Source organism: Saccopteryx bilineata, chromosome 5, assembly GCF_036850765.1.
Source record: "Saccopteryx bilineata isolate mSacBil1 chromosome 5, mSacBil1_pri_phased_curated, whole genome shotgun sequence".
NCBI classification, from domain to species: Eukaryota; Metazoa; Chordata; class Mammalia; order Chiroptera; family Emballonuridae; genus Saccopteryx; species Saccopteryx bilineata.
In genome coordinates, this window is record NC_089494.1 from 156,858,891 (window position 1) to 156,883,468 (window position 24,578).

The 24,578-nt window shown below is 36.4% G+C and overlaps 1 protein-coding gene across 1 annotated transcript in view; it reads left to right on the forward strand.

The window, feature by feature from the left end:
- CUBN (cubilin) overlaps positions 1 to 24,578 on the forward strand; it is a 324,233-nt gene that overhangs the window by 179,133 nt on the left and 120,522 nt on the right. Inside the window, exons 37-41 of the mRNA XM_066279340.1 lie at positions 10,152 to 10,357; positions 11,656 to 11,840; positions 13,151 to 13,343; positions 17,603 to 17,800; positions 23,842 to 23,988. Of these exons, the coding sequence (XP_066135437.1) occupies positions 10,152 to 10,357; positions 11,656 to 11,840; positions 13,151 to 13,343; positions 17,603 to 17,800; positions 23,842 to 23,988 (929 nt within the window). The remainder of the gene's footprint in view (positions 1 to 10,151; positions 10,358 to 11,655; positions 11,841 to 13,150; positions 13,344 to 17,602; positions 17,801 to 23,841; positions 23,989 to 24,578) is intronic.

Here is a 24,578-nt window from a genome sequence, read left to right on the forward strand (position 1 = left end):
TAGTCTTACTAAAATATAGCTTTTTATTTTGGTCTTTCACAATATTTTCTTGATTTCTATTTTATTAATTTCAGATGTTGTCTTATTTCTTCTACCTCCTTTGTGGGTTTTTTATTTTCTCCTTTGTTTTTATAACTTTGGGGATTAGGCACTTCGTATGTGTTCTTTTCTACTATAAGCACTTAAGGCTACAAATTTTCTCTAAATATTGCTTTGCCTTCACCCTATACTTTTTTTTTAATTTAGAAAAGTCAATTTAATGAGGTCACATTGATTAATAATAGTACAAAGGTTTCAGGTAAACATTTCTATAGCATTTGAACTGTTGATTGTGTTGTGTGCCCATCACCCAAAGTCAAATCATTTTCTGTCACCTTATATTTGTCCCTCTTTACTTCCCTCTCCACACCTCCCTCCCTGGTAACCATGTCACTTTTATCTACATCCATTTGTTTCATTTTTATATCCCACCTGTATGTGAAATTATATAGTTCTTAGCTTTTTCTGATTTACTTATTTCACTTAATATAATATTCTCAAGCTTCATTCATGTATGTTGTAAATGGAAACCCTGTAAGTTTTAATCCTAATGTTTTCTCTTTCATTCCTCTCTAAATATATTTTTTATTATTATTTTTGCTCAACACATGGTTTATATGAAAAAAATGATTTATGTTACCAAATTGTAAGATATTTTATTCTTTGTTAATGTCTTCTAATTTTATTCTCTAGTGGTTAGAGAATGTGGTTTTTTAATAGTTTTAGTATTTCCTGACACTTGATTTGTTCTCCATTTTATATATGTTAATGGACATCTGAAAAGAATAACCATAATAAATATGTGGATTTTATTGTTAGATGTTATAAAAATCTTAATTGTTCTGCTGCTGTTTTTATTGTCATTTGGCATCTTGTAGAAATCACTAATTTACTCCTTAATATATTTCAAAAAGAATTCTATAGTTGACTTTTATAAAATGCTTTTTAAAAAGTTACTAGTTTATTTTGAGTAATCAAATCCTATAGCTTGTTCATAGTCTCAGATCTTTGCATCATTTGACATTCCTTATCACTCTCCATCTAACTATCTCTTGGCTGCTGTAATAAGACATTGAATTTGTTTATATCCTACTTCTTAGACCACTATTGTGTTGATTTTTTTTTTCTTTCACTGTACTCAAAATATGAGTGTTCCTTAAGCTGCCGCTCTCATCCTTTATCTCTATTTATTCTTCCCAGCCTTTCATTTCTAAACCCCCAATCTACCCATGCTGTTAGCTGTTATCACATATGCAGAGGTGATTTCCAAGTGCAGTTCCAGAGCCTCTTCTGAAGTTCATACCTGCATATTAGCTATAATAGATAGCTCTGCTTGGGTGATACACCATTCTGTTAGATCCAATATAGCAAATAACAACAATATATCTTTCTGCTGCTCACAGTCATTACTAGTATATATTACTGCAACAAAATATTCTCAACCAGAGCTCTGATTAACTAATTCTACCACTCAGAACTCTTCAATGTTTTTTAATGTGGTAAAATATACATAACGTTAAAATTAGCATTTTACCTATTTTTCTGTGTATAATTTAGTGGCATTTACACGTATTCATAATTTTCTGCAACTATCACTTCTATCCATTTTCAGTACTTTTTCATCATACTAAACAGACACTTTGTACTCATTAGATAACAACTCCCCATTTCCTCTGCTCCCAGCTCCTGACAACTGCTATTTTACTTTCTGTCTTTATGAATTTCCCAATTCCATATTTCTCATATAAGTAGAATCATACAGTACATGTCCTTTTGTGTCTAGCTTATTTCAGTTAGCATGTTTTCAAGTCTCATCTATTTATGTTGTAGCATATTTCAGAATTTCCTTCTTTTCTAAGGTTGTATAATATTCTAGCATATATATATAAAATGTATTATATACAGTTTTTTGTGTATTTATATATTGTTTTATTTATCAAAGAAGTTATATAACTACATATACACTTTTGTTTATATTTATTTGTTTATATATTCTATATATAGTTATATAACTTTATATTAGTTTTAATATATCCTTTAGTTGTATGTAGTTTTATATATCTTTGGGTGTATACCTAGAAATACAGTTACTAGATCTTATAATAATTCTATGTTTAAGTTTTTGAGGAACTTCCAAATTGTCTTCTACAGTGATGTACCATTTTATATTTTCACCAACAATGAACAAGAGTTCCAATTTCTTCACATCTTAATCAATTTTTGCTGTTGTTCAGTTTTTAAATAATAGCCATCCTAAAGGATATGAAGTGCTATCTCACTGTGTTCTTGATTTTCATTTCCCTGATAAGTAATGATGATGAGTATCTTCCCATGTTCTTTTTTTTAATAAATTTTTAATGTTAATGGGGTGACATCAATAAATCAGGGTACATATATTCAAAGACAACACGTCCAGATTATCTTGTCATTCACTTATGTTGCATACCCATCACCCAAAGTCAGATTGTCCTCCGTCACCTTTTAACTAGTTTTCTTTGTGCCCCTCCCCCCCCTCCCCCTCTCCTCCTTCCCTCCCACGCCCCCCCTCCCTCAACCCCCGGTAACCACCACATTCTTGTCCATGTCTCTTGGTCTCGTTTTTATGTCCCACCAATGTATGGAATCATGTAGTTCTTGGTTTTTTCTGATTTACTAATTTCACTCCATATAATGTTATCAAGATCCTACCATTTTCTTGTAAATGATCCGATGTCATCATTTCTTATGGCTGAGTAGTATTACATAGTGTATATGTGCCACATCTTCTTTATCCAGTCTTCTATTGAAGGGCTTTTTGGTTGTTTCCATGTTTTGGCCACTGTGAACAATGCTGCAATGAACATGGGGCTACATGTGTCTTTACATATCAATGTTTCTGAGTTTTGGGGGTATATACCCAGTAGAGGGGTTGCTGGGTCATAACGTAGTTCTATTTTTAGTTTTTTGAGGAACCACCATACTTTCTTCCATAATGGTTGCACTACTTTACAGTCCCACCAACAGTGAATGAGGGTTCCTTTTTCTCCACAGCCTCTCCAGCATTTGCTATTACCTGTCTTGTTGATAATAGCTAATCTAACAGGTGTGAGGTGGTATCGCATTGTAGTTTTGATTTGCATTTCTCTAATAACTAATGAAGATGAGCATCTCTTCATATATCTGTTGGCCATTTGTATTTCTTCCTGGGAGAAGTGTCTGTTCATGTCCTCTTCCCATTTTTTTATTGGATTGTTTGTTTGTTTGTTGTTGAGTTTTATGAGTTCTTTGTAAATTTTGGATATTAGGCCCTTATCTGAGCTGTTGTTTGAAAATATCATTTCCCATTTAGTTGGCTGTCTGTTTATTTTGTTATCAGTTTCTCTTGCTGAGCAAAAACACTTTAGTCTGATGTAGTCCCATTCATTTATCTTTGCCTTCACTTCTCTTGCCTTTGGAGTCAAATTCATAAATGCTCTTTAAAACCCAGGTCCATGAGTTTAGTACCTATGTCTTCTTCTATGTACTTTATTGTTTCAGGTCTTATATTTAGGTCTTTGATCCATTTTGAATTAATTTTCGTACAAGGGGACAAGCTGTAGTCGAGTTTCATTCTTTTGCATGTGGCTTTCCAGTTTTCCCAGCACCATTTGTTGAAGAGGCTTTCTTTTCTCCATTGTGTGTTGTTGGCCCCTTTATCAAAAATTATTTGACCATATATATGTGGTTTTATTTCTGGACTTTCTATTCTGTTCCATTGGTCTGAGTGTCTATTTTTCTGTCCATACCATGCTGTTTTGATTATCGTGGCCCTATAATATAGTTTGAAGTCAGGTATTGTAATGCCTCCAGCTTCATTCTTTTTCCTTAGGATTGCTTTGGCTAATCGGGGTTTTTTATAGTTCCATATAAATCTGATGATTTTTTGTTCCATTTCTTTAAAGAATGTCATAGGAATTTTGATGGGAATTGCATTAAATTTATATATTGCTTTGGGTAATATGGCCATTTTGATTATATTTATTCTTCCTACCCACGAACAAGGAATATTTTTCCATCTCATTGTATCTTTTTCGATTTTTCTTAACAATGCTTTGTAGTTTTCGTTATATAGGTCCTTTACATTCTTTGTTAAGTTTATTCCTAGGTATTTTATTTTTTTTGTTGCAATCGTGAAGGGGATTATTTTTTTTAGTTCATTTTCTAATATTTCATTGTTGGCATAGAGAAAGGCTATGGACTTTTGTATGTTAATTTTGTATCCTGCGACCTTACTGTATTGGTTTATTGTTTCTAGTAATCTTTTTCTGGAGTCTTTCGGGTTTTCGATGTATAGGATTATATCATCTGCAAAAAGTGATACCTTTACTTCTTCTTTTCCGATATGGATGCCTTTTATTTCTTTCTCTTGTCTGATTGCTCTGGCCAGAACTTCTAGCACCACATTAAATAAGAGTGGAGAGAGTGGACAACCCTGTCTTGTTCCTGATTTAAGGTGGAAAGTCCTCAGTTTTATGCCATTTAATATGATGTTGACTGATGGTTTATCATATATGGCCTTTATTATGTTGAGATATTTTCCTTCTATACCCATTTTGTTGAGTGTCTTAAACATAAAGTTGTGTTGTATTTTATCGGATGCCTTTTCTGCATCTATTGATAAGATCATGTGGTTTTTCTTCTTTGTTTTGTTGATGTGGTGTATTACGTTAACCATTTTACGTATGTGGAACCATCCTTGAGATTCTGAGATGAATCCCACTTGATCATGATGTATTATTTTTTAATATGTTGTTGTATTCGATTTGCCAGTATTTTGTTTAGTATTTTAGCATCTGTATTCATTAGAGATATTGGTCTGTGGTTTTCTTTTTTTGTGCCATCCTTGCCAGGTTTCAGTATGAGGATTATGTTGGCCTCATAAAATGTGTTTGGAAGTATTGCTTCTCTTCAATTTTTTGGAAGACCTTCTGTAGAATAGGGACCAAGTCTTCTTTGAATGTTTGATAGAATTCACTAGTATAACCGTCAGGGCCTGGACTTTTATTTTTGGGGAGGTTTTTAATGGTTTTTTCTATTTCTTCTCTACTAATAGGTCTGTTTAGGCTTTCTGCTTCTTCATGACTCAGTCTAGGAAGGTTGTATTGTTCTATGAATTTATCCATTTCTTCTAGGTTGTTGAATTTAGTGGCATAAAGTTTTTCATAGTAATCTGCAATAATCCTTTGTATATCTACGGTGTCCGTGGTGATTTCTCCTCTTTCATTTTGGATTTTGTTTATATGAGTTCTTTCTCTTTTTTCCTTGGTAAGTCTTGTCAAGGGTTTGTCAATTTTGTTGATCTTTTCAAAGAACCAGCCGCTTGTTCTATTAATTTTTTCTATAGTTTTTCTGTTCTCTATTTCATTTATTTCTGCTCTGATTTTTATTATCTCCTTTCTTCGGCTGGTTTTGGGTTGGTTTTGTTCTTCCTTTTCCAGTTCCTTAAGGTGTGAAGCTAAGTGGTTCACTTGGGCTCTCTCTTGTTTGTTCATATATGCCTGAAGTGATACGAACTTCCCTCTTATCACTGCTTTAGCTGCATCTCAGAGATTCTGATATGTCATATTGTCATTTTCATTATTCTGTATATATCTTTTGATCTCTGTGCTTATTTATTCTTTGACCCATTCATTTTTTAGAAGTATGTTGTTTAGTTTCCACATTTTTGTGGGGTTTTTTCCTCTTTTTTGCAGTTGAATTCTAGTTTCAAGGCTTTATGATCAGAAAATATGCTTGGTACAATTTTAATTTTTCTGAATTTGCTGATATTATTTTTATGGCCCAACATATGATCAATTCTTGAGAATGTTCCATGTACACTAGAGAAAAATGTATACTCTGTCACTTTGGGATGAAGTGTCCTGTAGATGTCTATCATATCCAGGTGCTCTAGTGTTTCGTTTAAGGCCAGTATATCTTTATTGATTTTCTGTTTGGATGCCCGATCTAGAGCCATCAGCGGTGTATTGAGGTCTTCAAGTATGATTGTATTTTTGTCAGTTTTTGTTTTTAGGTCAATAAGTAGCTGTCTTATATATTTTGGTGCTCCTTGGTTTGGTGCATATATATTAAGGATTGTTATGTCTTCTTGATTCAGCATCCCTTTAATCATTATGAAATGACCATTTTTGTCTCTGAGTACTTTTGCTGTCTTGTAGTCAGCATTATTAGATATGAATATTGCTACGCCTGCTTTTTTTTGGATGTCATTTGCTTGGAGTATTGTTTTCCAGCCTTTCACTTTGAATTTGTTTTTATCCTTGTTGCTTAGATGTGTTTCTTGTAGGCAGCATACAGTTGGATTTTCTGTTTTAATCCATTCTGCTACTCTGAGTCTTTTTATTGGTGAGTTTAATCCATTTACGTTTAGTGTAATTATTGACACTTGTGAATTCCCTATTGCCATTTTATAAATTGCTTTCTGTTAGTTTTATATTTGTTTGATTCTTCTCTTTTGTTTTTCTATCATTTGTTTTTGTTTGTTTGTATTCCATACTTCTTTCCTCTGTTGATACCTTTTTTAAATCATGTGCTTTTGTGGTGTTTTTTTCAAGGGTGGTTACCATTAAATAATGAATACTACCATATCCATTGTAGTACCCTATCTTGCGAGTGTTTCTTCACTTCTTCATCTTTTGCTACTCTTAATCTCTGTCGTCTCCCCTTTTTTTTTTTTTGCTTTTGGTGTCCCAGTTTAAATTTGGTTTTATTGTGTTCTTGGTGGAGCTTTTACTTGTGGTTTTGTTTTGTTTTGTTTTGTTCTTTGGATCTGGTTGGAAAACCCCCTTTAGTATTTCCTGGAGTGGGGGTTTTCTGATGATAAATTCCCTCATCTTTTCTGTTTTTGTGAATGTTTTTATTTCTCCTTCGTACTTGAAGGATAACTTTGATGGGTATAGTATTCTTGGCTGAAAGTTCCTCTCTTTCAGGACTTTAAATATTGGGGTCCACTCTCTTCTAGCTTGTAGAGTTTCTGCTGAAAATCTGATGATATTCTAATAGGCCTTCTTTTATATGTTGTATTCTTCTTTTCTCTGGCTGCCTTGAGAATTTTTTCTTTGTTGTTGGTTTGTGCCATTTTCATTATGATGTGCCTTGGAGTAGATTTGTTGTTGTTAAGAAAACTCGGTGTTCTGTTTGCTTCTTGAATTTGAGGCTTTAGTTCTTTCCACAGGCTTGGGAAGTTCTTGTCTATTATTTGTTTGAATATATTCTCCATTCCATTTTCTCTCTTTCTCCCTCTGATATACCTATTATTCTTATGCTATTCTTTTTGATGGAGTCAGATAATTCCTGTAGGGCTTTCTCATTTTTTTTTAATTTTTGAATCTCTCTCTTTTTCTCTCTGTTGTGCTTCAAGTTGCTTGTCTTCTATGTCACTAATCCTATCTTCTATCTGGCCTGTTCTATTAGCTAAGCTTGTTACCTCGTTTTTCAGTTCATGAATTGAGTTTTTCATTTCTGTTTGATTTGTTTTTATAGTTTTAATTTTCTTGCTAATATATTCTTTGTGTTCGTTGAGTTGTTTTCTGAGCTCCCTAAATTGCCTTTCTGTGTTTTCTTGTATATCTCTGAGTATTTTTAGGATTTCTATTTTAAATTCTCTGTCATATAGCTCCAAGGTTTCCAATATATTAAATTTTTTCTCCATAGATTTTCCCACATCTATCTGTGCTACTTCTCTTTCTTTTGTATCCATGATATTTGATTTCCTTTTTCTTAATGGCATCTGAGGGTGGTCTTGTTGATAGCACTTCGCCTTCAGGGTGTGAAACTCTCGAATGCTCCAAGAATTGGTTTTTCTGTCTCTGGTTATTGAACTTGTTGAAATTTTGGGGAGATTTTTCGGTCCGTGTCCTCACAGCGCCATTTTTATGACGTCCTCTTCCCATGTTCTTAAAGGACACTCATGTATCTTCCTTGGAGAAATGTCAATTCATTCCCTGTGCCATTTTCTTTCTTTTGTTTTTTAACTTTTTTCATTTCTTATGCCATTTTAAATTGAATTATTTGTCTTTTCATTTTTGAATTGCAAGAATTCTGTTACATTCAGAATACTAACATGGTCCTGTGTTTTTATTTTTTGGGGGTAATAATCTAGGAGTGAAATTTCTGGGGCATTAATTATGTTTTATAAGAAACTGCCAAATATTCAAAGTGGTTGTATTAATATACATTTTTACCAGAAATATACAAGGTTTCCAGTCACTCTGCATGCTTAGCAACATTTGATCTTGTCAATCTCTTGTATTTTAGTCATTCAAATGAATGTGTAATGATATCTTATTGTGATATTTAATTACATTGCTCCGATGACTGATGACACGATGTATTTTTCACGTACTCATTGGCCATTCACTCATCATCTTTTTTTAACTGCATTTTCAAGTGCTTTGTGCATTTTTAATTTGGCTATTTGGTTTTTTATTATTATTATTATTTGTAGGAATTCCTTTTATATTCCAGATCTGAATCTTTTGTTAGATATAGATATATGTTTGACAATGATCATTCCTTCCATCTTCTCCAAACTCTGTGACTTGCCTATTCATTTTTTAATTTATGTCTTTTATTTTTTTATAAAGTCAAATTTATTGATTTTAAAAATATTATATTTAGTGCCTTTTGCATTCCATGAAAATTAGCCTATCCCAAAGTTACAAAGATAGTATCTGTTTTCTTCTAGGAGCTTTATGGTTTTATGTTTATATCTATGAGACAAAGTAAATTAGTTTCTGTGTTTGAAGAAAGACAGTCATCTAGTTATTTCAGTAGCACTTTTTTGTGACAGAGACAGAGGGAGACAGAGAGAGGGATAGACAGAGACATACAGACAGAAAAGGAGAGAGATAAGAAGCATCAATTCTTCGTTATAGCACCTTAGTTGTTCATTGATTACTTTCTCATATGTGCCTTGATGGGGGGGGGCTACAGCAGATCAAGTAACCCCTTGCTCAAACCAGCAACCTTGGGGTCAAGCTGGTGAGCCTTGCTCAAACCAAACGAGCCAGCGCTCAAGCTGGTGACCTCGGGGTTTCAATCCTGGGTCCTCCACATCCCAGTCCAACACTCTACCCACTGTGCCACCACCTGGTCAGGCTCAGCAGCACTTCTTAAAACAACATTTTCCCCCATTAAATTGTCTTGACAACTGTGGATTGAGTTGTATTGGTTCTATATTTGTGGATTTTTCTCTGGACTTTCTCTTTGTCATTCATTTGCCTACCCTTGCACCAATATCACACTATCTTGATCATATCCAAGTATTTATGGCATTAAAACTGAATTTTAAAAGCATTCATTTAGTACCTTTTTGTTCCAGACCCTTTTTATTTGTTACTAATGACCATTATATGAGGTAGATATTATTTCCTACCCTCCATTTCTCCATGTCATCATAATTTCAGAATATAATACAAGTTGAATAGGACATGTTTCAACTCTAAGCTGTTAGTACAAATGCCATATTTTCTCTTGTCTTTTTAGAAATTAAGTGCAGATGTCTTTGATTCACATTTAAGCTCTGTCAAATTAGCCAACCACACTGTGCCAGCCATGCCTTTTAATTTTTTCTTAAATGTACTCAAAAATCTAACCAAACAAGACCTCTCATAGATTTCTAAATATGCCCCATCTTTTTTCCCATATCTGGCATGCATTCTCTGCCCAACATTTCTGCACCTAAATTCAGCTAATATTTACATTTCAATCTCAAAGAAAAAAATCTTCTTATTAAGCTATTACTGAGCCCAGTAATCAGAGGTAATACCTCTGCCTCAAAGTTCTAATACCACTGTATATCTCTGATGGCACTTATGATATCCTGCTTAACAATATACATTTTTTTCTGTATTCTTGACCAATTTTTCTCCCTAGAGAGAAAACTCCTTGAAGGCAGTGTATTAACTATCTTTATATCTCTTGATTAGTCATTTCAACACATTTGAGTGAATGAAAGTTTTTGCAGCAAAAACTGCTGTGATTGAAGTTAAAGAACGTTTTAAAAAGTGAGCATGTTAACCCAGCATGTGGTTCAGGATAATCTGCTAATTCTGTCCATTGAATCCTTCTATTTCTTTTTCTTTTCAAACCAGAACTTTCCAGTTGGAGGATTCTCAGGACTGTAGCAGAGATTTTGTGGAGGTCCGAGAAGGAAATGCCACTGGTCACTTGGTGGGAAGATACTGTGGAAACGTCCTTCCTCTCAATTATTCTTCCATTGTTGCACATACTCTATGGATTAGATTTGTCTCAGATGGCTCAGGCAGTGGGATAGGCTTCCAGGCCACATTTGTTAAAAGTAAGTTCTATTTTACCGATGGCTTCCAGAATGAATTTGACAAACTAGAAAGGGTAACACTATTTTTTAGGAATGCACTAAGAACAGTTCTGAACTCTATACTATTGTCCTATACTTATTGTCTTTGTAGAATTACTTTATTATATAATATGAAAATTAAATTATACATGACTGACTCATTAAGATTCAGAATGCTCAAGAGTTCCAATATTTTTCTTAAGCATTAGTTCTACCTAATTGTTAAATTAAAATTTATCTCTGATACTGCGTTAGTCTTTAAAGGTATTATAGTTCAGGTCTGATATATTTATATCAAGTGTGTTTCATTGCATGCCATAAACTCTGTATTCTTTAAAAACAGTATTCTTCTAATAGCATAAAATGTTAAATACTTTTATTTTCTAACTCAACTTTTCCATAATTAGCTATTAAAATACATAGATATATATAATCACATGTATGTATAATTATATATATAACCACACACACACACATATGTATATACAGTTCCCAAATGTCAGTTTCTCTTATATAATTTTTTGGGGGATATTTTTTCAAAGTGACAAGTGGGGGACAGCAGACTCCCACATGCGCCCAACTGGATCCACCTGGCATGCATATCAGGGGCAATGCTCAGCCCCTCTGGAGCGTTGATCCACTGCAACCAGAGCCATTCTAGCATCTGAGGCAGTGGCCATAGAGCCATCCTCAGTGCCCCAGCCAACTTTGCTCCCATGGACCCTTGGCTGCAGGAAGGGAAGAGAGAGATAGCTAGAAAGGAGAGGGGGAAGGGTGGAGAAGCAGATGGGAGCTTCTCCTGTGTGCACTGGCCAGGAATTGAACCTGGGACTTCCACACAGCAGGCTGACGCTCTACTGCTGAGCCAACCAGCCAGGGCCTTATCTTATATAATTTAAAAAAACATATTTTATTCCTTTGTAAGACAAAGTAAAATAAGTAAGCCAAAACTAGAGAATGGGGCTGATATCCTCCCCCTTTTCCATGGTCCCAAATTCTCTGGGGTTTGAGCATCCCTTTTTGAATGGGATGTTATCCTTTGTATTCACAACATGCAACCTTCTAAGGAGATGGAATTCTATTTACAAAATCACCCTTCTTCAGGAATTAATAGGTAGCACAGAAACCAAAGTGATAGCAGTATTTCTTTCAATGTTCAGAAAAGAAGTCACAGCCAATTATAAGTTATCCTTTTCAATACCTCTTGCCCTTTGTTTTCTTTCATTTGATTAAAGAGCTGTTCTAAGTAGAACTGATTTACTACTTCATTTTCCTCCTAGTATTTGGCAACGATAATATTGTGGGAACTTACGGGAGAATTTCCTCTCCATTATGGCCTGGAAATTACCCCCACAACTCTGATTTCCAATGGACTGTAAATGTGAATGCCTCTCAAGTTGTCCATGGTAGAATCTTGGAGATGGACATTGAATCAACATACAACTGCTATTTTGACAAATTAAGGGTGAGTTTCCAAGTGCAATTGATGTTTATAACTTTGGTGAATTGTGTTTGCCAAAAATAAATCCAAGTTAATGTCTATTCAAGCATTGCAAGAATGGTCTGTCTGATTTAGATAATAATTACCCCCCTCTGGATTACCTGTACAAAGTTCATTCTAGTATGAGATCTTTCTATATTTTTATTATTATCATATTTTGCCTCAAGCTTTATCTAAGTATATGTGAACATCTTAATTATTTATTCAATCTTATATTCCATTATCCTTATATTTTTGAGAGAGAACAGACAGACAGGAAGGGAGAGAGATGGGAAACATCGGCTTATAGTTGTGCAGCACCTTAGTTATTCATTGATTGCTTTCTCATATGTGCCTTGACTGGGGAGCTCCAGCTGAGCCAATGACCCCTTGCTCAAGCCAATGACCTTGGACTCAAGCCAGAGTCCATGGGGTCATGTCTATGATCCCACGCTCAAGCCAGCAACCTCACGCTCAAGCCGGTGAGCTGGCGCTCAAGCCGGCACCCTCAGGGTTTGCATCCTGGGTCCTCAGCGTCCCAGGTTGCTGCTCTCACCACAGCACCACAGCCTGGTCAGGCATTCTATTTATTCTTATGTTAGAGTATTAAATTTGAAGAACCCTGTTAAAATAAATAAATAAAAATACAAAAATTGTGATCATTGCCATCCAGAAATTGACTATTGCATCAATTTTCAAAACAACGAGACTTTCCCCCAGCTTTATTTAAGTATATTTGACAGACAAATATTGTATATAATGACGATAGACAAATGAAAAATATGTATTGAGTGGGTTGAAGGTGTGTTGAGCTGTTGCAAGTTACAATTCTTCTGTTGTCATTAATTCTGCTTTGCTTCTGTGGAGACAGGAGCTCCTTTAGGATGCCTGTCCACTTTTTCTCATTAAACCTTTCCTCTTTCATGTTTTTTTCTCCTTCTTTCTAATTCCCTTTGAGGCCCAAAGCACATTTAATAAGTGTTTTTGTACAACTATCCTGGTTTCTACTTTTCCACCAAATTTTGCTGTAAGTCATACAGTGAGTTCTATCACACAGAATATGTTTATTAATATACAATAATTCAGCGGTTAAGAGATAATTTTAAAGCATGTTAAGTTATTAAAATCATATACATTTAATGACATTTTTATTTTAAAACAGATATTTACTTATTTTTTAATTTTTTTCATTATGATAAATTTATAGTAACATACAGCATTCTTTTAGTTTTATTTAATGAAAAAAGAGATAATTGCCTTAATTCAATGCTCTATTATCTGTTTTTTACATGCAGATTTATGATGGTATTAGCATTCATTCCCGCGTGACTGGAACTTACTGTGGCTCCCAGATCGAATCCTTTAGCTCCACAGGAAATTCATTGACATTTCAGTTTTCTTCTGACTCTTCAGTCTCTGGGAAAGGATTCCTTCTGGAGTGGTTTGCAATGAATGCCTCTGTTGGACCCTTACCTACCATCGCACCAGGTGTGTTTGGTAATGAACGTGATTCTTTTTAGGGGCTGATATGTATAGGCCAGTATTTCAAAGAGTCCTACAGATTAATAGGGGCCAAAGACACAATTGAGTAAGAAGAATAAATACAGCCCCCAAACCCTCCTCCATATGTTCAGGTGTTATTTTAATTTCATAGATATGTAAAAAATGTATGTTTGTTTCTAAAAATGCTAGTTTCCCATTATATTTTTATGTTAATTAGGGGTTTAATATCCATAAGATATTCTACTTACAATATCTAGGGATCACCTTAGAGAGCTCTGAAATTTGATGTGCAGTTACCATATACACACACACACACACACACACACACACACACACACACACGGTAGTTAAGGATCCAATAACAGGCAGAGGTAACTGTTCCTCTCTTTATTTCATTTTAAATTTGCTTTCGGAAATGCTCCACTTTCCCCTTAGCTGGTTGTATACCTTCATATTTCAAGGTAAAATTGGCCTAAATTTTAAGCTTCTATATTACTGTTTTTAAAACATTCTTAGTTCCCTCAGTGAGCAGTGTCTTAGGACAGTGGTCCCCAAACCCCAGGATGCGGACCGTTACCGGTCCATGGGCCATTTGGTACCGGTCCGCAGAGAAAGAATAAATAACTTACATTATTTCCGTTTTATTTATATTTAAGTCTGAACAATGTTTTTTTTTAAAAAATGACCAGATTCTCTCTATTACATCCGTCTAAGACTCACTCTTGACACTTGTCTCAGTCACGTGATACATTTATCTGTCCCACCCTAAAGGCCAGTCTGTGATATTTTCTGACATTAAACCAGTCCATGGCCCAAAAAGGTTGGGGATCACTATTTTAGAAGACTACATTTTCCTTGGAATTTGTTTAAGCAACTTTGAATGGCTTTTATGAATTTAAGGATTGACAGAAGAAATTCAGCATATTTCTTGGAGGATATTTTTTGTTCTTGAAATATTGATTGGGGAAAATTATCATAGGTTTTTATTGAAGAATATTCAAACTGTGAACTTATTGTAGGAGCAAACAGACCTTAAAAGATTAGTCTTATGTGCTTCTAACTTTTCTAACTTCTTGAGAGTTTGTTTCAACAAAGATCACTGAAGGTAAAACTCATACGTATTTTTGGCCCTGGCCGGTTGGCTCAGTGGTAGAGCATTGGCCTGGCGTGCAGAAGTCCCGGGTTCGATTCCCGGCCAGGGCACACAGGAGAAGTGCCCATCTGCTTCTCCACCCCTCCCCCTCTCCTTCCTCTCTGTCTCTCTCTTCCCCTCCTGCAGTGAGGCTCCATTGGAGCAAAGATGGCCCGGGCACTGGGGATGGCTCCTTGGCCTCTGCCCCAGGCGCTGGAGTGGCTCTGGTTGCAACAGAGTGACGCCCCAGAGGGGCAGAGCATCACCCCCTGGTGGGCAGAGTGTCGCCCCCTGGTGGGCATGCCGGGTGGATCCTGGTCGGGCGCATGTGGGAGTATGCCTGACTGTCTCTCCCTGTTTCCAGCTTCAGAAAAATACAAAAAAAAAAAAAAGAAAGAAAAACAACAACAACAACAAAAAAAACTCATATGTATTTTTAATTAATGTCCCTTAGTATTCTGGTCTGAGATATTATTTTCACCTCCTTTATAAGTTACTTTCACAACATTGAATATAAATCTCTTACTTAGAATATTAATTTATTTATCCTAGAGCAAAGAACCATCAGCAAAATTGCCAAATGTAATTTGAAGCTATTCATTTAAGTTTGGATAGCTCTTGTAAGTAAACTTGTTTTAAGCTTTTTTGTACCACAAATCTCAAGTTAGAAAAGAAATTGCTCACTCATGCAAAGCATTATATCAGCAAATACAATTTAGTACTCAAAAGGTTCTTCTCATACATGTATTCTATAGTTATATAATTTATGAGTATATAAATATAATATCGTAAATCACATTTTTCTTAATCAAGAACAAGGAAAGGAGAAAACAATAAGGTAAGAAATTTTTATAATTTCCTGGTTGTCTGAATAGTGTAAATGATTATCTTGTGATGATATCACATTCTGAGAGTTGTATTGAAATAAAAAAAACCTTAACATTTAAAACATATAAATATATGAACATTATATGTATATTATCAGCATTTCTTAGGTACATGTATACTTAATTTAATTGAACAGATATTTATTGAAAATTTATTATACACTGAGGTGAGTGTACACAGACTAAGAAAGAAGCCAAGATACACTCTCTGTTTTCTAAGAGCTTAGTGGTATTTGGGAAAGATAAAGCGTTCGTTATGTCAGTTAAATAACAATATAGTAGTTAAATGATTACATGACAAATTAGGCGGTACAGGTAGCAGAAATGCAATAAAAGGAAAATAAACCTAATGTAGACTAGGGTCATCTGAAGGAAATTAAATATGTCAGGTAAAAACCCTTGTGCATTGCTGCTGAGATTTTAAAACTGTGTAGCACTTTGGAAAACAGTTTAGCAGTCCTCAAAAATTGAAATACAGGCCCTGGCCGGTTGGCTCAGTGGTAGAGCGTCGGCCTGGCGTGCGGAGGTCCCTGGTTCGATTCCCGGCCAGGGCACACAGGAGAAGCGCCCATCTGCTTCTCCACCCCTCCCCCTCTCCTTCCTCTCTGTCTCTCTCTTCCCCTCCCACAGCCTAGGCTCCATTGGAGCAGAGATGGCCCCGGGCGCTGGGGATGGCTCCTTGGCCTCTGTCCCAGGCTCTAGAGTGGCTCTGGTCGTGACAGAGCGACGCCCCGGAGGGGCAGAGCATCGCCCCCTGGTGGGCGAGCTGGGTGGGTCCCGGTCGGGCGCATGCGGGAGTCTGTCTGTCTCTCCCCGTTTCCAGCTTCAGAAAAATACCAAAAAAAAATAAAAAATAAAAAAAATTGAAATCTAGTGTTATCACCAAATGATCCAACAGTTCCCTCCTAGTTATACACAAAAGGTCATTGAAAGTGTATATCCACACAACATCTTATAATGGATGTTTATAGAAACATTATTCATAATAATATAAAAGAGGAAGCCACCCAAATGTCAAACAAGTGATGAATGGAAAAGCTAAAGGTGGCAATATTCATACAATGTAATACTATTCAGTCTTAGAATGAAGGAAGTACTGATACAGGCTAAAATATTGATGAACCTTAAAACATTATATTAAGTAAATGGAACCAGCCACAAAAGGCCACATTCTGTATGATTATATTTATGTGAAATATCCTGAATAGGCAAATCCATAGAGATAGAAAGTAGATTAGTGATTACCATGGACTGGTGGAGTGGAGAACAGAGAATTAAGGTTAATGGGTATGGAGTTTCTTTATGGAGTGATAAAATGTTCTAAAATTAGATACCAGCAATGGTTGCAGAACTTTGTGAGTATACTAAAAACCACTGAACTATACACTTTAAATGGTAAAATTTATGGTATGTGAATAAATAGCTCAATAAAACTTTTTTTAAAAAAAAGTGAATAAAAGTAATGAAGGCTGTTGTTATTATAAGCTTATATGCATTTTTAATATTTCAGTTTACCAAATTGAAAATTGTTTCAAAATTGTCTAGATATAAGTTATATAATGAATAGCCACACTGAAACAGTAAAGATTAAAGTACATAAGAAGCAGAATTCTACCTAGATAATAATAGGATCTTCTACATGGACTTACTTCATGCTTAACTAACAATCAGCACTCATTAATGAATGGGTTGCGTGGCAAAATTAAGGTGAAAAAGTAGAGTGCAATTTGTTTTTCTTCACAAAAAATAAATTATGTTCATCATAGCTGTTTGAATCAGTGGGTTTAATAAAATATTTATAGAATTCTTTGAGAAAATTGTTTTAATTGGCTGTTTCATTTCAGCATAAGACTGACACTTTATTTTTTATTTTTATTTTTTTACTGAATTAATAGAATTATACAGGTTTCAGTTTCACAATTCTACAACACATCAACTGTATATTGTATTGTGTGCTCACCTCACAAGTCAGCGTCCCTCTATCACCATCTATCCCCCTGTACTCTCTTCTACCTCCTCCACCCCCCTTTCGCTCCTGTAGTCAATACACTGTTGTCTCTAAGTATAAGGGTTGTTTTTTGTTGTTGTTTTGCTTAATCCCTTCACCTTTTTTTAATAGACCTGCTGCCCCCACCCCCTCTGACAGCTGAGGACTCACACTTGAAATGAGAGTGCCAGTCTCTTCAACAGAGCTCCTTCAAAGATGTTGCTCTTTCGCTCTCCAGGAGCTTGTGGCGGGTTCCTGAGGACACGAGAGGCGCCAGGCTTTCTCTTCTCACCAGGCTGGCCTGACAGCTATGATAACAACGCTGACTGTACGTGGCTTATCCAGGCTCCTGATTCCACCGTGGAACTCAACATCCTCACCCTGGACATTGAATCCCATGGGACGTGCATCTATGATAAACTTGTGATACGAGATGGTGAGAAACATTAAAAATAATAATAAAATAAAACAAAAATCTACCAAGTTTCCACCCAGACACATATTTAGTTTCATTCAATGATAATCATACTTGTTTACTACCTTCCTCCATTAGCATGGGATTTCCCATATAGTTTGGTCATTGAAGGCATCAAATACTAGAATTGGCTACAGTTTCTGAAGAACATAAGGAAACTATGAAATTGCCTCTGGCAAAATCATCCACATACTATGTCATGAACAGCATTACAGTCCAAAGAAGAAATACTACCTTTGATTTAAGTAGGAAATAATCGTGTGAGTTTCCCGTTTAGTGTTGCTGTCTCGTTGAAAGATTTTGGAAATAAATCTTGATTTTTTTTTTTTATGACTTTAAGATCCAAATATGAAAAGTATTTATAATTAGAATGTATTCAATTCTCCTTGTCTACTGAATCTCTGGGTAGAATGGACAGAATTAAGGGCTAATGTTTTTTTTATCTTTTCCATTGGTGTGGTATTGCTATGCATTGATTGGGGGATATGAATAATGCTAATATGCAACATATACAAACTGTACTTCATAATTTGCATGGGACCAAAAAGAATGAGGAGGCCATTATTCTCTGACCAGTGTTTCTCACAGTGTGGTCCCTAGACCAGCAGCATCCACATGACCTGGGAATTTGTTAGAAATGCAAATTTTAAGCCACACACCACCTACTAAACTAGAAACCCTCAGGATATGTCTCATATCTCTGACTTAGAAAACCCTAGGCAGGGCCAACATTAAGATGAGGAGAGTAAGGCAGCGTCAGGCAAAGTGCAGAGTCAGATCTTGCCTTTCTTCAAAATTTTAGTGTTTTGTTCATTTTACATTAAAGTCAATTTAAAAAATATTGCGCTAATATATTGTTTATCATGGTTTCTGAGGTATTTGGCACTTCCTTAAATTTTGCCCCTGATTCAAGGTGCCTGACTTGCCTAACCCTAGTCCCTGCCTCCAGGTGATGCTGATGGTCTCTAGTGGAAACTGCTTCTCTATATGACAGATGTCACACTCCAAATGCCTACCTAGAAAACAGGCAGCATAACTTGTGAAGTGTTAAACTGGAGAGCAGAATTAAAGAGGTAGCTATTAGGAATTCAGGCTCAATGTTTGGATCTTATTTTTTAGGAGATGTGAGAAATACAGAATTTTTCATGAGTAAAAAAAACTAATGAAAAATGCTCCAGAGCATTTTTATTTATTTATTTTATTTTATTATGTTTTTATTTTTTATTTTTATTTCTTTTATTAGTTGAGAGGCAGTGAGGCAGGCAGACAGAATCTTGCCTGCGCCCCGGCCAGGATCCACCTAGCAAGCCCCCTACAGGACGATTCTCTGCCTATCTGGGGCATTGCTCCGTTGCTCAGCAACCATGCTATTTTAGCGCCCTAGGTGAGGCCATGGAGCTATCTTCAGTGCCCAGGGCCAACTTGCTCAAACCATCCGAGCCATGGCTGTGGGAGGCTAAGAGAGAGAGAGAAAGAGAGAGATGGCGATAGAGAAGGGGAGGGCGATGGGTGGAGAAGCAGATGGTCTCTTCTCCTGTGTGCCCTTACTGGGAATCGAACCCAGGACTTCCACATGCCAGGCCAACACTCTAATGCTGAGCCAACCTGCCAGGGCCAGAGCATTTTTTAAAAATCAAATGAATATGTGCTTGATTTTGGTTCATAGGTTGCTAGTACACAGCAATTGGTTTCCGTATCCCCTCAACCCTAGAGACACTAAGTACAATGAGGATAACCTAATGGCAAAGGTGCTTTATTGCTTTTCTGTGGAGGCTGGACCCTCAGTAAAGACCCAAATCAATCATCCAGACAAGATGAGATAATGATTCATCACTGCCCCCCCTTTCCTCTTAACAATCAGCTATCAGCAGATTGCTTAGAAGAACTATCATCTTTCCTCATCTCAAGGCATTCCTTTGGATATTAAAATTTTTAATTTCGCATGCATTAAAACTTATATGTCCTCACTGAATGTTCAGAACCCAGTGGAAACTTAAAAAGTATCTTCAGTAGGTAACTGTGTCAATGGGTAAATTATGGTTGCTTTCCTTTTTAATCATTTTTATTGATTTTGTTCCACCAATAATATTTCTTGGAAGCCTCAAACCTAGGTGTCTGTCCTTTTCTTCTTCTGTGAGACACTGCCCAAGTTCCTAAGTAGCTCCAAGTCCACTTCATTGTCTATGGAAGAGAGACTAATGTTGACCACATAAGGTGGTGTAAGGGTCAGGGAAAGTAATGAATGCAAAATTCTCTAGCAAAAGCCCTGGTTTTTGGTACATGGAGAATTTGAATAGTTTAATTTAGATTTCAATTTACTTTGACCAGGCAAGCCCAGGGATTTGAACCAGCAACCTCAGCATTCCAGGTCAACGCTTTACCCACTGCTCCACCACAGGTCATGTTTACTTTGATATAAATATTTTGAAAAGAGGTTTCATCATATTCTCTTTGTAGAACAAAAGTGTTCTTGCTGAGACACAGGGCTACGTGAGAGAACTCAGTAAATTGAAATGCATGCCAAAACAATGACAATATTTTTAATTGGTTGTGTGACCTATTCATATAGATCTCTTTTTGTTCACTAACAATGTGATTAGACAGCCAATATGTTCATTCTTTTCTTATCTGTTTATTTACTCATTCAAGAAATAGTTCTTGAGAGCCTACTATGTGTTAATTGCTGGATTTTTTTTGTTTCTTTTGCAGTGGTAATATATTTTTCAAATTAAATTTTAAGTCCTATTTCAATTATTTGTTCTTTGTCCAGTCATATTTTTGCTTCTGTGTAGCAAGGTCATAGAATTTTTTGAAGCAAATATCTAGAATGCATTGACCACAAGCAATGATACTTGGCCATTCCTTGTAGCCTCTTGGCCCTATGGTGGCTGTGGACATTGCTATGGCTTTTCTGGGAGAGTTGAGTCACTCTCCCACCTGCTTAGTTATTTTTCAGAGTTGTCATGTTTCAAAATTGAATCAGCCTTTTCCAGACCATGCACCAACACATTTTGCATACCAAAGATTTCCACAAACTGAGATTCCATGACACTACATTGGGCCTTTAAAAAGTTAAGAAAAGAAGGAAAAAAGGGAGGGAGAGAGAGAGGAAGAAGAAGAAAGAAAAAAATAAAAGAAAAAGAGAAAAAATTGAATTATAAATAAATCATTAATAGCATAGTTTGGTCATCTGGAGTTAATTGGCAAAGGTTTCAAACCCTTGTTGACCTCTATGCTCTATCCAGTGGTCGGCAAACTCATTAGTCAGCAGACTAAATAACAGTACAACGATTGAAATTTCTTTTGAGAGCCAAATTTTTTAAACTTAAACTACAGTGTGTCCATAAAGTCATGGTGCACTTTTGACCGGTCACAGGAAAGCAACAAAAGATGATAGAAATTTGAAATCTGCACCAAATAAAAGGAAAACTCTCCCAGTTTCATACCTGTTTAGTGCAGTTCCATGTGGGCTCACGCACAGATTTTTTAGGGCTCCTTAGGTAGCTATCCCGTATAGCCTCTACAGACTCGTCACTGACTGATGGCCTACCAGAACGGGGTTTCTCCACCAAACTGCCGGTTTCCTTCAACTGCTTATCCCACCGAGTAATGTTATTCCTATGTGGTGGCACTTCGTTATAAACGCGCCGATATTCATGTTGCACTTTGGTCAAAGATTCGAATTTAGCAAACCACAGAACACACTGAACTTTCCTCTGTGCCGTCCACATCTTGACTGGCATGGCCGTGGGCTGCTCCGCTGTATACATGGTGTTTCATCATCATCTGCGCATGCGCACATGCTGCCACATCATCCTACAGAAACTGGGAGGGTTTTCTTTTTATTTGGTGCAGATTTCACATTTCTATCGTCTTTTGTTGCTTTCCTGTGACCAGTCAAAAGTGCACCATGACTTTACGGACACACTGTATATAGGTAGGTAAATTCCTTATCGAGGTAGCACCTACACATGGTATTTTGTGAAAGAGCCAAACTCAGGGGCCAAAGAGCTGCATGTGGCTTGTGAGCCGCAGTTTGCGAACAAGGCATGCCATTAGGCAGATTATTCAGAGGTGGGCAAAGGTAAGTTTACAATTGTACTACAAGTAAACCATACAATAATAAATAAATAATAATACAAGAATTAACTGTATGTTTTGTGTACTCACAACTTTAAACCTCCTTTTGCCCTTCCTTGTATATTTTTTCTAAGACTGCTTCCTGTCTACAAAATGAGGATAGTAGAATACCTACCTAATAGTGCTACTGTGAAGATAAAACCAGGCACTGCATGTAAAGCACTAAAAAAAGAAATACTAATTGCTCAATAATGTCAACTACTAATATTTCCACTCTTCTCAAAGGTTGCTGGACTAGAGAATGCATCACCAAATGACCTAGTCCCAGTCCTTTTCTTTTTTCTGACTTGCCCCTGTCTTAAAGATCGAGTTCATTCTTGCTGAAATCCACTATGTTGAGGTTGTGGACAGCTCTAGAAATACTGCAGTATTTATTATGAATACTGGGGGAGGGGAAAACCATCTTGTGGTTTTAGGATTATCTACCAAATCAGTTAGTTAATCAATAAGTAATTATTTAGAAGTAAGCAGTATTTCATCAGTCTGGGTGAAGTTTAGGAAAGAAATTCCTAGTCTCACTGAGAGGTAAAATATACGCATATGAAATAAATACTAATATATAATAATTTCAAAATTTGGCTATACACATGATTAGCAAATATGTCAACAAAACATAGTTTTGGGTGAAATGTATAGCAAAATTACATAGTAAAGATAAATGCAAAAAAAGAGATAAAATTTTAAACTGTAGCCCTGGCTAGATAACTTGGTTGGCTGGAGCATTGTCCAGAAGTGCAGAGGTTTCCAGTTCAATCTCTGGTCAGGGCACATACAAGAACGGATTGATGTTCTTGTCTCTCTCTCTTTCCCCCTTCCTGTCTCTCTCAACTCAATAATATATAAAAAAAAAAATTAAACTGTAAAAAAATACAGAAGTTTCTAGAAGTCAGAAACCCTCCAAAGGATGCCTTTTCAAACATCCTCTATTTTTAGCTATGCTATTATATTTGTAATTACAGAAAATAACTTGTTTACTAAAGTAATTAATAATAAGTGAGTTTTAGATAGTAGTCAGTGTCAAAAGGATTCATTTTGCTGGTTGTGTGAAAGGGCAAATTTCTTCATGTCTTGTATTCTATTTCTGGTTTTTTTAAGCTTGAAATTCATTAATTCTCTGCCTTCAGGAAAGAACAAAAACACAATGTGTTTTGCTGCCCAAGAAACCCAAGGTTATTCTAATTTCCTTTGCTTCATTCCAGCTTTGACTGTCACAGTTGCTTTGACTGAGACTTATCTAAGATAAGCTAAAGGAGAAAGGGCCATCAGGTGACCCAGCTTTTCTTTGTGTCTCTGGAGGACCTCACTTGCGGAGTTTATTTTTTCTCGTCCTCCACACATAGATATAAGTATGTCCTTTTAACACCAAAACAAACTAATGAAGGGTAAAAACAAGAAAAACGAGAACACCTCTGGAGCAGAAGGCACACATCTCAGCAAATGACCTTGTAACATTAGTATAGGATCGGAGGCCAAAGAATCAACCTTTTTTCTTTTCGACACCTGACCTTAAGCAATCAAAATAATTTATATCGGTGTCTAAGACACCCATCAGCATTGGTCCACAATCACTCCCAATCTCATGTGCTCTGACTTTGGAGTTTTGTGCCAGCAAGAACTGTCAGCTGGTTTTTAGAAAGGCAGTGGAAACTGTCAAAGAAGTCTTCATCAGAAAAGGTAAAGAAAAAGGCAGGTGGCTTCCTTAAAACTGGAGCCACAGCGATGTTGTCCCTGGAGTGTCCTTGCACTTGCTACGATGGTGATGTTAGAAAAATGTGTGAGCTGCTTTGGGTTGGGTGGCAATGATGGGGAAGGGGACTCTGAAGACATATTTTCATGCTGGTGTTTCCCTTCTTTGTCCCTAGGAGACAATGACAGGGCCCCGCAGCTAGCAGTCCTCTGTGGCAGAAGGACCCCTGGGCCCATCTGGTCCACTGGAGAGAACATGTGGCTGCGGTTCACCTCGGACTTCAGTATCACCGGAGCGGGCTTTAACGCATCCTTCCAGAAGAGTAATGTGTCCTGAGCAGTTTCTTGCCTCAGCTCATTTCATCTCAACTATCTCTTGCTCTCTCCCTAATATACTCTGCTCATTTTTCCATGCCAGTTCATGGGTTTATTGTACGTCAGAGCCCAGCCTCTGGGTGGCGATCCTTGTGTCAGATCCCAATGCAAGAAACTGGCCAAGAAGTACCAAGGATTTCCTGACTTCAGGTCTGGGTGGGGTATCTTCCCTCCACCCAGAATAGGCACAAGAGAAAGATCTTTAAAACAAAGTTTCAGCCTAGCTGTGGCTGGAACTACGAGACAGCACAAAGCCATAATGTATCAATGGGGCAATAAGCTACAGCTATCATCAGTCTAAGAAACAACCAGTGAGAGCAATACAGAAGATATCTTCATAAATCCCTTGGTCGAAATAATTCTTTTGAAGAGTAATGGAAAAAGTCTGTAAGTCTTGAAATAGGGACTTGCTGAATCAGAGAATGTGAACGGTATATAACAGTCAATCATGTGTAGTGTGATTGAGATTTCCATAACTTGACAAATGTGAAGCCCAATAATAACTCTCAATCCAAACTACATTAAAGTTCAAGAGACA